The sequence below is a fragment of the Aedes albopictus genome, chromosome 2, assembly GCF_035046485.1.
Source record: "Aedes albopictus strain Foshan chromosome 2, AalbF5, whole genome shotgun sequence".
Classification (NCBI taxonomy): Eukaryota; Metazoa; Arthropoda; class Insecta; order Diptera; family Culicidae; genus Aedes; species Aedes albopictus.
Genome location: NC_085137.1, coordinates 274,552,052 through 274,564,889, shown reverse-complemented (window position 1 = coordinate 274,564,889; position 12,838 = coordinate 274,552,052). Strand labels below are relative to the sequence as shown.

Sequence of the window (12,838 nt, the reverse complement as noted above, 5' to 3'; positions counted from 1 at the left end):
TAGGATGTAGGATGAAGTATGAAGGATATATAGGATGAAGAATGAAGGATACAGGATACAGGATAAAGGATGTAGAATGATGATGATGATGATGATGATGATGATGATGATGAATGTAGGATGAAGTGAGAAAGATGTAGGATGAAGAAAGAAGGATACAAAATGTAGGATGAAAGATAAAGGAAAGATGTTGGATGAAGTATGAAGGGTATAGGATGTAAGATGAAGGATAAAGGATAAAGGATGTAGAATGGAAGAATGAAGTACACTCCCGTTCAAAAGTTTGGGGTCACCCCCTCAAAACACATGTCATTTTTTTAGGCCCATATCTCCGCCAATTTGCGTCCGATTTCAAAACCCTAGGTTTCATTCAAAAGATAATAAGTCAAAGAAACATGATTTAAAATGAACTTTTTCAAAAAAATTTGTATGTAAACTTAACCCAAAGTTGCCAAATTTTCTAAAAAAATGAATATAAACTTACGGCAGTGTCGCTGGAAGTTGGGTCGACCAAATTTTAAGATGAGAGCAGTAATATGACCCATTTTCTATTAGCTTTCAACTGCTTTTTACAGAACTTAGCTAAAAAATCTAGAAAACAAGTTATTAAGTAAATTAATCCTTGATGTCATCGACCAAAAGTTTGGGGTCACCCCTCAAAATGCTGTATCGGCCAAAAGTTTGGGGTCACTTTCGTAAAACATGGAAAAGTGATTTGTTGATATCTTTGTCATCTTTCATTCAATTTTAATTCTTCTTTCAAAGAAGTCAAAGTTTCTTTGACTTATTATCTTTTGAATGAAACCTAGGGTTTTGAAATCGGACGCAAGTTGGCGGATATATGGGCCTAAAAACATGACATGTTTTAAGAAGGTGACCCCAAACTTTTGAACGGGAGTGTATGTAGGATGAAGAATGATGAAAGATGCAGGATAAAGTGTGAAGGATGAACAATGTAGGAAGAAGTTTGCGTGAATGAGGAATGAAGAATGTTGGATGAAGGAAGAAGAGTTTAAGATGAAGAATTAAGGGCATAGGATGTAGAATGAATGATATGACTATGATGATGATAATGATGAAGGATAAAGAATGAAGGATGTATAAAGAAGTATAAAGGATGGAGAATGGAGAATGTAGCACTACGGATGAAGGAAGAAGGTTGTAGGATGGAAGATGAAAGATAAATAATGGATGATGTAGGATGGAGTATGAAGGATGAAAGGTGAAGGATAAAGAATGGATGATGTAGGAAAGAGGATGAAAAATGTATGATGAAGGAAGATGGATGTAGGATGAAGAATGAAGGATGTAGGATGAAGGATAACGATAATGATGATGATGATGATGATGATGATGATGGTGATGATGATGAATGATGAAGGAAGAAAAATGATGAAGAATGAAGGATATAGGATGCAGGATGAAAGATGAAATATAAAGGAAAGATGTTGGATGAAGTATGAAGGATAAAGGATGTAAGATGAAGGATAAAGGATAAATGATGTAGAATGATGGTGATGATGATGTTGAAGAAGGATGAATTATGCAGGATGAAGAATGAAGGGTCATGATAATGATAATGATGATCATGAAGGATGTAAAATGGATGATGCAGGATGTAAGATGAAGTATGAATGACGAATGAAGAATACAGTAGACGATCGATAACTGCAACATGTTTACGTTTCACTAACCGAATTAAATTCGATAACTGCAAAATTGTTGCACTTAGCGGACTTGCACATAAAAAAAAAACACATTATAGTTACAGCGCACAGTGGGACGAATGACCCAAAACGTGAACTTTTTTCAGCAGTGTCTTTTAACGTGATTTTATCGGCATGGTGTCTTCGGATAAAAATTTTATAAAAATAGGGCGCAACTTTGCCACAGGCGGCGCTGTAAAATCCAACTTTTGTGTATTCGGCAAAGTTGTAGATATGATCAAAACAAATATCTTTGCCGAGGACACCAACCCTCTATCTCTACATTGCTTCAAGATACAGACGTATTTTATGAATGACCCCTCAAAAATCGTTTTATTCATATATTTCGAAAACGCGCAGTTTTAGAAAGTTGCAATGTTTTACAAAGTTGTGTAAAATGTCAAAAGAAACAACTTTGTAGAAGTAAATAGGGTTCTAAAATGGCAATAGGGTTAGTTATGGCTATTTTTGAGTTAAAAATAGCCGTTTTTTAAGGCTCAATAAGTATCTTGAATGCAAATGGATGCAAATCAAACTCCAATAGGTTCAATGTGTATTATTATTAGTTGAATATTCTGATGCTTTTGGTTGTATCCTCGAGTATCCTTTGCAGGGGTTCTAAATCTTACTAGAGCCTATTTTTAACGCTAAAACAATAATATCAGCTTTTGTATGTCATTTAGAACCCAATTATCTTCAGTGAAGTGATAAATATTAACTATTCGCATGATTGTATGCTTTATTGCGCCTACAAAAATCAATTATTATCGAATTATTATCATATTATTTAAAAACACTGCAAAGAAGTGAGCTAAACCAGTCGGTCATGTGTATCCAAGTGATCTCACCAGCAAGCAAATTTTATTCGTGTGTTCAAAACATAAATGTAAATCTAGCTTTCGATTTGACTAGGTCGAATCAGGGTAGGAATCACAGTCAACATACGACCGATTGAAAACGAACGCCAGAAATATACATATTCTTTTTCAGCACGTATAATAGCCGAACAAACAGCAAGTCTAGAAAACCTGAAATCATTTTCGTTAGCATTGGTATCCATTTTCCCAACTTTCAAACATATCTACAAATTTTGTAATACAAATGATTTGTGGAAATAAAAAGGAGCATTTTTAATTATCGGAAACAACATGAATTAGACAGGTGCCGAACAAGCGGGAAAGTGTGTGTATTTATACGGGAAGCTCAATGAACACATGGCACAAGTAACTCTCGATTAAGCCAGTAAAAGGGTGAAACAGCTTCCCAATATTAGTTCTAATATTCCAACACATACTCAAAACAACTTTTATGATTTTTGATTAGAGAAACCTTTACTTTTCAAAGATGTTGGCATATCCACAACTTTTTTGATAACAAGAAATCATTAAAACATTTTGTTTACAATAGCTTATTTGCATTCATGCAGGGTTTATTTAGACTATTCTCACAGCGATCGAAAAATCTCATGCCTGTTGACGCCTTTAAGTGAATTAGAAAATTAGTAATTGGGTTTTCGACATTAGACACGTAGTGATTTAATATGAGTTGACTTTCTGCTTGTTCGGTTACTATACGTGCTGAAAATAATCTGTGTATTTGCTTGCTGGTGAGATCACTTGCATACATATGACCGACTGGTTTAGCTCACTTTTATGCAGTGTTTTTAAAATAATATGATAATAATTGATTTTATAGGCGCAATAAAGCATACAATTATGCGAATAGTTAATATTTATTGAATATTTTAACTGGCTTTCTCAGTCTGGGGAAATTCAAAACGACTCCAGTTTGGACCAACCGTTCCCAGGCTCCCCCCATATGCGGGGAAGCTGGCGGAAGAAATATCCATTCGGTGTGTTCACTAACAATTTCTTGCATTACTCGACCCAGCTTTAATTCTTTAAGAGCTTCTTCGAGCTCTTTGCTAGCTGCCACAAAGTTTGTACCTCGATCACTATATATCCTGATAGGCACGCCCCGCCTTGCCATGAAGTTTCTAATAGCCATTATGCAAGAATCTGCGGTCAAAGAATGGGCTATTTCTAAGTGCACCGCCCTTACGGTCAAGCATGTTATGAGAACTCCCCAACGCTTTTCACTTCTTCTTCCCACCACCACTACTAACGGACCGAAATAGTCTATTCCGACGTACGAAAATGGTGCAAATGCCGCCAGCCTGGCAGGTGGTAAATCTCCCATTAAAGGGGGATTTGGAATCGCTCGTTGAATCTTACACAATTGACAGGTCGCTCTCACTTTCTTGAACAGCACACGTAGTTTTGCAATCCGAAATACTTGGCGCAACTCGTTCAGTACGGTTTCGTAATTTCGGTGATGATACCGACTGTGGTAATCCTTTATGACCAACATAGTTATGTAGTCTTCCTTCGGGAGTATTATTGGGTTATGGGCATCAGCAGCAACGTACTCGCAGGCGCTAATTCTACCACGCATTCGCAGCACATGATTCTCGTCGAGAAAAGGATTTAGATTGAATATAGAGCTGTTCCTAGGAATCATCTTCCGCTCGGCTGCTGGACGTAACAGAAGACTTATTTCGTCCTGATAGACTCTGCTTTGAGCTTGTCGGTAGAGTATGTTTGAAGCTTGCTGCCAAGGATCGGTATATTCGCCTCACTCCATTCATATTCACTCCTCTTTGCTGAAGCGACTCGAGAAAGATGCAGCAAACGGATAGTCGTGATCAAACACGCAACCCCATCACCAGTGGGAAGCGATGAGCCATCTGCTTGACATGAATATTCGTTGCCATTCGTCGCAGTTTGGATCGCAAGCGAATGAATGAATGGCGAATGGTGAAGAATACTGGTGAGCGATCGAAGCGGCTATTATCATAAGTAGAAGAGAATTTCTGCATGTAATGCATACATTTTTACTGTATTGTCGCTGAAATGCTAGATTAGCAAAGAAAATAATTCGAAAACATCAATAATTCGTATGCATAATATCAATCGCATCACTCACGAATCGCATTCGCTTGCGATGCGAATGTGGACGAATGAATAATTTCCAAGTGTGGCTTCCCACCGTTCGCCAGAGTAGAGACTGTTGAGAATGGTTCAGTGGGCCAATATTCGGTAGACCGCTGGAGAAAATCTGGTCCTTTGTACCACTTGCTGCTGCTACTGAGATCTACCTGTCGTTTCCATTTTGTAGCTTGATCAGCTACGTTGTCCTTGGAGCTGACCCATCGCCAGGTTTTGACATCCGTTGCGTCCAATATTTCACTGACTCGTCATGCCACATACGAAGAGTATCTGCGATGATCCGATCTTAACCAGCATAGAACATCACGAGCATCAGTCCAGTAGAAACATTCGTCGATTTTGAATGACAAGGCGTTTGATATTGCACTGGCAAGTCTCACACCAATGACGGCGCTCTGCAGTTCTAGTCTCGGTATAGAGACAAATTTCAGCGGGGCTACTCGCGATTTCGCTCCAACAATAGTGCACTCCACTGCGTCACCTTGCTGAAAACGTAGGTACACCACCGCTGCATATCCGAGTTCACTGGCGTCCACGAATGTGTGCAGTTGGACCAAGGTTTCGGAACTAATGGTGATCACAGATCGGTAGCAACGAGGAATTGTGACTTCTTGAACTTTTGGTAAAATGCGCAGCCACTGTTCCCATTTATCGTGTAAGTGGTCTGGAATTTGGTCATCCCAGCCTATGGAGGATCTCCAAATTACCAGGAACAGTATTTTGAGGAAGATCAACACGTTGGATAGCAAGCCCGAAGGGTCGAATATAGACATAAGTGTACGCAAAACTTCCCTTTTGGTGGGAACACGTTGTCCGGCTAGGAGCGAAGCACTATGTTTGGAAGACAATTTGTAGATGAAACTGTCGGTGCTCGTACACCATCACATTCCCAAAACTTTCTCCGTGGCCAACTCTGATCCAATGTTAAGGCTTTTTTGTTCCGTTTTCTCTTCCTCAAGGGCTTGAATGACAGCTGGTGAATTGGATATCCAATTCCTGATTTCAAAGCCTGCCGTAGCGTGTATGTCGCGAACATTTTGAGCCAATTGGATGGCTTCTTCCTCCGTTTCGACACTCAACAGCATGTCATCCACACAATGTTGTTTGGTGATTGCTTCGACCGCTCTTGGGTGCTTGTCTGCGTACTTTTCAGCATTCGCGTTTTTAATATATTGAGCACAACTCGGAGAGCAACAGGCCCCAAACGTCATAACTTGTGTCACATACGTGCTAGGTGCTTCATCTGTTGGGTTTTCCTTCCATAGGAATAACTGACAATACTGATCTTCTTTGGCAATCAACACCTGCAAAAAACATCTTCCGTATGTCGCCGCTGATCCCAATTTGTTTTCTCGGAACTTGTACAAAACATCGTTCAGAGGAAGGAGCTGGTCCGGTCCTTTTAAAAGCATGGAGTTTAACGACAATCCGTTTGTTTTTGCTGCCCAGTCCCATACAATTCTAATCATTTCGTTTTCATTTCGTCTTCTTCTTTCGTGAGCTTCCTAACGTAACCGAGTTTCAGGTAATCGTTGATTTTCGCTCTTACCATGGCACCCAGGACAGGATCTTTCTGCATTCTGGATTCCAAACAAAGAAACCTCCTCAGTGCCACTGGTTTACTGTTTGGTAAGCGGAAGTTATCGTATTTCCAAAGAAGAGGGGTTTGGTAATGACCAACGTACAAGATTCTCTTCAGGTGTGAAGCCGCACATGCTCGTAGTCGTTGTGAAAGATGATAGAAACAGCGGCCATTCTTCAGGGGTTCCGCTCCTCTCTCGTTTGTCGGGTGAAGATCACTGCGTCCAGATTTTAGAACTATTGTGATATACCCTTTTGCTGTGAGGTACGCAAGTTATCTCAGTAACATATTTGTCACTGAGATACCTTGGTATCGACTGAACTCAAGACCATCTATTATTGATGAATAGAGATCCTGAGTTACAGTATGTGACTCCCCCATTCTGGCGAGACTAGCTTTATGAAGCCAACCACGTCCTTGGGAGATAAGATCCATATGTCAGCAGGCCCTAAAAAGGGCTTGCTGGGAACTTTGAACCTACGTTGAGTGAGTGCACTACAATAGCAGAGGATGTGTTCTGATGTTTCCCTCTCCTCGTCACAGAAGCGGCAATTTGAGGTTTGGAGGTTTGAGGTTTTAGATTGGCTCGTATGGGGAAGTGCATTCCAATTTGATGTGATTTGACTGACCATATATTTGTTCAGTTCCATTTTTACAGAGCAGTCTGAGATCCCGCAGAAGGGCTCAGGGCCAATGAACCTTTCATTAGATCTATTTCTGGCTAGCTCATCAGCAATCTCGTTTCCCTCTAGACCCGTATATCCTGGGACCCAATATAGGTAGACTCGATTGCGTATGGATAAGTTTTTCAAAGCCAGAATGCATTCCCACACTAGCTTTGAGTTACAAGTGTAGTTATTAAGCGACTTAAGTGCCGCTTGGCTGTCAGAGAAAATACATATTTTTGCAAACCTATACTTTCTCCTCAGGCATAATAACACGCATTCTAATATTGCATATATTTCCGCCTGAAATACTGTGGGCCTAAGTGGACAGAGATTTTTGTTCTAGGGCCATAGATTCCGGAGCCTGTCAGATTATTCATTTTCGAACCATCTGTGAAGAAATTTATAGAGCCGGTTGGAACGCTGGGTCCACCTCCTTCCCACTCCTGGCGGGAAGGAATGAACACATCGTAAGGTAAGTCATAATTGACTACCGTTTCCATCCAGTCACTACAAATTCCTATTGCGGGATTTATGGCAAATTCATTTAATATGCTGAGGTGACCCGTAAGGTCTCCCGACAGCAGCGTTTTTGTTCTCTTTAACCTTAGAGCACTTTTTTCCGCTTCCAGCTTTATGAATTGATCTAACCGGGGCAGGTGAAGCATTGCGTCTAGGACCAAAGTGGGTGTACTACGAACTGCACCACGATCGCTATGCAAGCGGTGCGTTGGATTTTGTTGAGCTTCGCCCTTGCAGCAGCCTCATTAGTTTTAGGCCACCAGACAAGGGAAGCGTAAGTAGTCCTGGGACGAACAATGGTTTTATATATCCACATGATCATACTTGGTTTTAGGCCCCATCTTTTATCCAGGGTTTTTGAACAAACCCAAAGTGTATTGAGACCTTTCTGCACAACTGATTGGAGATGAGAGTTCCAATTCAGTTTTGCGTCGAGTATGACACCTAGATATTTTACTTCGCTTGAATAAACTAGTTGTGTATGATTCAAGAAAAGGGGTTTCAGTTGGACCTTCCTCCGTTTGGTGAAAGGGATAATGGAAGTTTTTGTAGGATTTATGCCTAGTTGTTCCTTATGACACCAGGAAGAAGTGTGATTTAGGGCAGATTGCATTCTTTCAACGATAACACTTTCGAATTTGCCTCGTACAATAATGACAACGTCATCAGCATATCCAACCACTTCGAAGCCTCTTCTCTCTAAGCTGTCTAGAAGCTCATCCACCACCAGTGACCACAACAAAGGAGAAAGCACTCCGCCTTGCGGACATCCCCTTGTTGCTTTAACAGTAATGTATGAACCGCTAAGCTCAGAGGAGATTTTTCGATTAGCTAGCATAGCATGTACCCAGGTAACAATGCATGGGTCGAATTTTCTCCTCAACATTGCTGACCCTATAGACGAATAAGAAGCGTTATCGAATGCGCCCTCAATATCAAGAAATGCTACAAGAGCAATTTCTTTTGCATTGAGTGTTTTTTCGATCTTTTGAACTACCGTATGTAGTGCCGAGATCGTAGATTTTCCACTTTGATAAGCGAATTGGTTTTTTGACAAAGGCATTGCTTTCATAAATTTGTGATTTATGTACTCGCATAGTACCTTTTCCATAATTTTGAGCATTACAGAGGATAAACTTATCGGCCTGAATGCTTTGGGGTTGGTTTTATCCCTCTTTCCTGCCTTCGGAATGAAGACAGCCCGGATTTGACGCCAATCGTTGGGTATATGCCCCAAAATCAGACTCGCCCTAAAAATCTCAACCAAGGGTGGAACCAGTGTTTTCTCCTCTTTTTGGATCAACGCTGGGAATATTCCATCCATGCCAGGAGACTTAAATGGCTCGAAAGATCTCACAGCCCTCTCAACCCTGGCCCGAGTGAAAGCTTCCTTTGCAACCTTTATTGCGTCTTTTTTAGATCCAGAAACCCATGATTGAATCTCTTGTGGATCTGAGACAGCAATTCCAGTGTCTTGGTCGCCGATGCTCGACTCAGGGATTGAATCAGGGAAGTGGATCTTTAACAATTCGCTCAGTGTATCGCTAGGCTCTACAGTGAGCGAACCATCCGTCTTTCGGAGGCTACCCACACCATTGGAGTGGTCTTTTGAAAGAGTTTTTTGGAGTCTGGCCACTACGGGTGTATTTCTATGCTTTCACACATTAGAATCCACGATTTCCGTTTGGCTGACCTTATTTCTTTATTGTAGTTCGTCAGGGCCTTTCTGTATAGGCTCCAATCGCCGGTTCGCTTGGCACGATTGAATTCCCTACACGCAGTTTTCCTAAGCTTCTCAAGAGTTTTATTCCACCATGGAACGTCTCTGCTCGAACTAATTGATTTAGTTGGACAGCTCTCTTGGTAGGCATTAAGGATTTTGTTTTTAATGGATTTGGACGCATCTTCCAATTGTGTAATGGACTTGATGTGACTTTCTATGATGTACTCTTCAGATTGTAGGATAGCTGAGTAGGATTCCCAATCAGTTTTCTTAGGATCTTTAAACGTTTTTTCTATCGTTAGACCCCCTTCCCATTCGAAGATGATGTGTTTGTGGTCTGACATTGATATTTCTTCAGAAACATGCCAGTTTTTTATTTTATCAGAGATAGACCGACTACATAGAGTCAAGTCCAAAACTTCCTGACGAATGAGGTTTTCAAACGTGGGCTTGTCACCCACATTACAAATGTCAATGTTCTTGGAAGAGAGAAACTGTAACAGGTACTCACCTCTGGTGTTTATATTTGTACTTCCCCATACGGTGTGATGTGCATTTGCGTCACACCCTATGACGAAGGGGATGTTGTGTCGGTGGCTGAAGGCTATGAGCGCAGCTATTTCTGGAGGAGGGATTTCGTCCACGTCACCTGGGAAGTATGCCGAGACCATCAAGATCTCTCTACTCCCTCTAGCGGAAGGTACCTCCATCCTGACAGCTACGATGTCCCTTTTTATGAATTCTGAAATTGGAAAGTATTTACAGTTGTTATGTAATAAAATAGCCGCTCTAGGAGAAAGCTGGCTGTCATCATATATCAACTTACATGAGTGTTGTGGAATACCTTGTATTCTGGATTTATTGACCCATGGCTCTTGAATGAGGGCCACGATTAGATTCTCTTTGGTGAGCCTCCGACAGAGCACACCCGTGGCGCTCTCAGCATGGTGGAGGTTCACTTGCAGAACTTTAGTCGCCATTTCCGGGGTTACCGCTTTTTTCCGGACGACGACTATCCGGCTTTGGATGTTGCGGATCATCAGGGTGTCGTTTGGTGTTACAGTTTGGGTTGTTTCTCTTCCCTGTAGCGACCTGGCCCGCCAGTTTCGCCTCTGTGGTCAAACTGTCGCTTTTTGCACTCCCTTTGCCCTGTTTAGATACCTTTGGTTTGGTACCACTAGAGCAGGGAGTCGCATGTAAGCTTCGAGCTTTTCCTTTAGAGGCGGACTGACTAGCCTTTATGGTGCTTTTGGGGTGAGATTTACTAACCTCGCCCGAACCGGAGGCTTCCTCAGATTTCTCTTGGGTCGGCCTTCCAGTTAGCCGAACCTTGCCCGAACAGGAGGCCTCCTCAGATTGCTCTTGGGTCGGCCTTCCAGTCGGATTGGCGGTATCGGCAGTCGGTTGATCTGTAATCTTCCTTAGTTGGATTTCACCAAATCGGTAGTTGAGGGTGTATTTGGACTTCTTCAACTTTTCCATCGACGCACCCTCTACTGTGAAGATCCATTCGACATGAATGTCTTTCAGAATGGATCGTTTCACAATACGCCAATTAGTTGTTGTGATGTCATTTTGGCTTTCTATGAGAGCCTTTATTCGGTCGTCGTCATAGCTGGAGCTTTGTGGGAAGAATGCTCGGATCATCTCTGGACGTGGAATCGCCACTTCGTCCATTGCCATCAGCTCTGCACCTTCCCAGGGTTTCATGGATGGGGATATTCTCTTTAACCACTCAGCAGTCTCTTGATCCTTACAGATTAGACCCATGTAACCGGACTTGTAGATGAGGTTGTTGAATTTGGGTTTTATTGGCTCGTTTCGTTGTTGAACTACTCTGAGCAGAAGTGCTTCTTGTAGAAGGTCTAGCTGGGCTGTAGTGAGTTGGACGGTGGGAAAGTCTTTGGGTATTATCCCGACCTTCACGCTTTTGGCCATATCACTGTAGCTGATACCAGCTGTTTTCCTCATGGGTGGGTTTTGTTGTCCAGACACGTTTTTCTGAGGCGCACTGTTTGTGGACTGTTGGGCGCGCTCTCTCGGATCCAGATGGTGTTTCACCCTTTTTTGTTTGGGGTCCTCTGTGGCGGATTTATCTAGGTCGTTTCTCGAGCGTTTTGAGGAAGTGGGCTCGCTCTCCTTATTCAGGATTATGGACAAGGCCTCATTCCGGTCTTTTCCCTTCTCCCGGAGAGTTCTAAGCTGCTTCCTCTGCGAGCGTGTGAGTGTGGGGAATTTCTTACTCGGAGCCCCCTTAGCTTCCGTAGAACCCTTGTTATCTTCGGATCCTTTGCTACTTGCTAAAGATTCTTGGGGGTTGATGACGATCCGTATACCAACATCTTCGTTATCTTCCATGTCCAGCAGGTTGGAGTCGGTCGATGAGGGGTGTTGTAGATCTGGATCAGCTTTGTCGAAACATGTGCTGCTCCGGGAGGTAGGCGTTGAGGGGCAGGATATTTCCATCTTCTCCTGCGAACTACTGAGTAGCTGGTCTTCGGTAAGGCCAAGCTGACTCAGAGTATTCTCCACTTCGCTCTCACACGACTGAGAGAGGAAGTCGTCACCGTGAAGGTTGTTTGTAAAATTTGTACTCATTTTTGGTCCCACGAGTAGCTAGGGAAATAAATGTCCGCTGCACCAGTGCCCCGCCGTAGTGCAGTAAGGGCTGCTTACTGGGGTGTTCGCCCTGGTGCACCCCAGGCACCCCAGGGGTTCCGCTAAAAACAGGCAGTTCACGCGACACGGCTTGACGAGCAACAACTTGACTCCGTGTTAAACTATTGCAATCGTCCTCTATCGTTGTAACATGGCTCGGTTCATCGATTCTTAATCTTCGTTGTGAATGCCGCGTGATGGACCCGTTTCGATTCTCATTCGACTAAATCCAGGGACACAGGATTGCTGGATGGGTACATCGGGTTGAGGAAAGGCGGCATTCTGATGCTCTGTCGAATTTGTTTGCCGGTGTAGAGTGGGATTTTTTCGTTTTGTTAGCTGAGTAGAAGGAGGCATCCCATGTTGCTGTGAATGCGAAGGTAATGGCCCATGTTGAGCCGGAACGTGATCCATATTCATCCCAACATTTAACCATTCATCTACTATTTCATCTCGGTTCTCTTCCTCGACGTCTACTACGGATGATTCCTGTTCTTGTAACTTCCTTTCTTCGTCGAGCATTTGCATCTGAAGTTTCAACCTTAACTGCTTCGAAGACTGCTTCGATGATCCTGAATGTTGACTAGACGTATCGCCGAAATCTTGCTTCGCGATGTTTCGTTGCAGATCTGACGTCAACCGTGGCGGCTCATTTGAAGCATGTCCGATGGTTGGCACGATGGTACTCGACGCTAAGGGAATGTTGGCTATTGAAGAAATTGGTTGATGGAGGCTTGAAGGAACTGCCAGATAATGACATTGGCTGGTCACTGTCGGGCGAGCTGTCGGGTATGCTTCTGAAGCTTGAACAGCCGATGGTATTGTTGGATTCAGAGGTGCGATTGTGTGACATCCGTAACCTTATCTACCTCACGGAGCGCACTTGTTCTACTTAAAGGCGGAAATATCCTGTTTGAACCGACATGCGTTAACATAGAGTTGTTGGTGTCACCGTCACATGCATTTGGCAAGGC

General features: G+C 42.7%; 1 protein-coding gene across 1 annotated transcript; it reads right to left on the bottom strand.

The window, feature by feature from the left end:
- Window positions 1-10,175: 10,175 nt before the first annotated feature.
- LOC134288098 (uncharacterized) lies at window positions 10,176-11,804 on the bottom strand. Its single transcript, XM_062851824.1, has 2 exons — window positions 10,536-11,804; window positions 10,176-10,475 (listed from the first exon to the last, which is right to left on the bottom strand). The coding sequence occupies exons 1-2, from the start codon at window positions 11,802-11,804 to the stop codon at window positions 10,176-10,178; spliced, it is 1,569 nt and encodes a 522-aa protein (XP_062707808.1).
- Between the last annotated feature and the right edge of the window lie 1,034 nt (window positions 11,805-12,838).

Bases quoted from the DNA above. Each gene is read 5' to 3' on its own strand.
- LOC134288098 (XM_062851824.1), bottom strand. From the start codon at position 11,804: ATGAGTACAAATTTTACAAACAACCTTCACGGTGACGACTTCCTCTCT. The intron at 10,476-10,535 runs GTTCGGCTAACT...GGTTCGGGCGAG, and splicing joins AGGCCTCCTGTTCGGGCAAG to GTTAGTAAATCTCACCCCAA.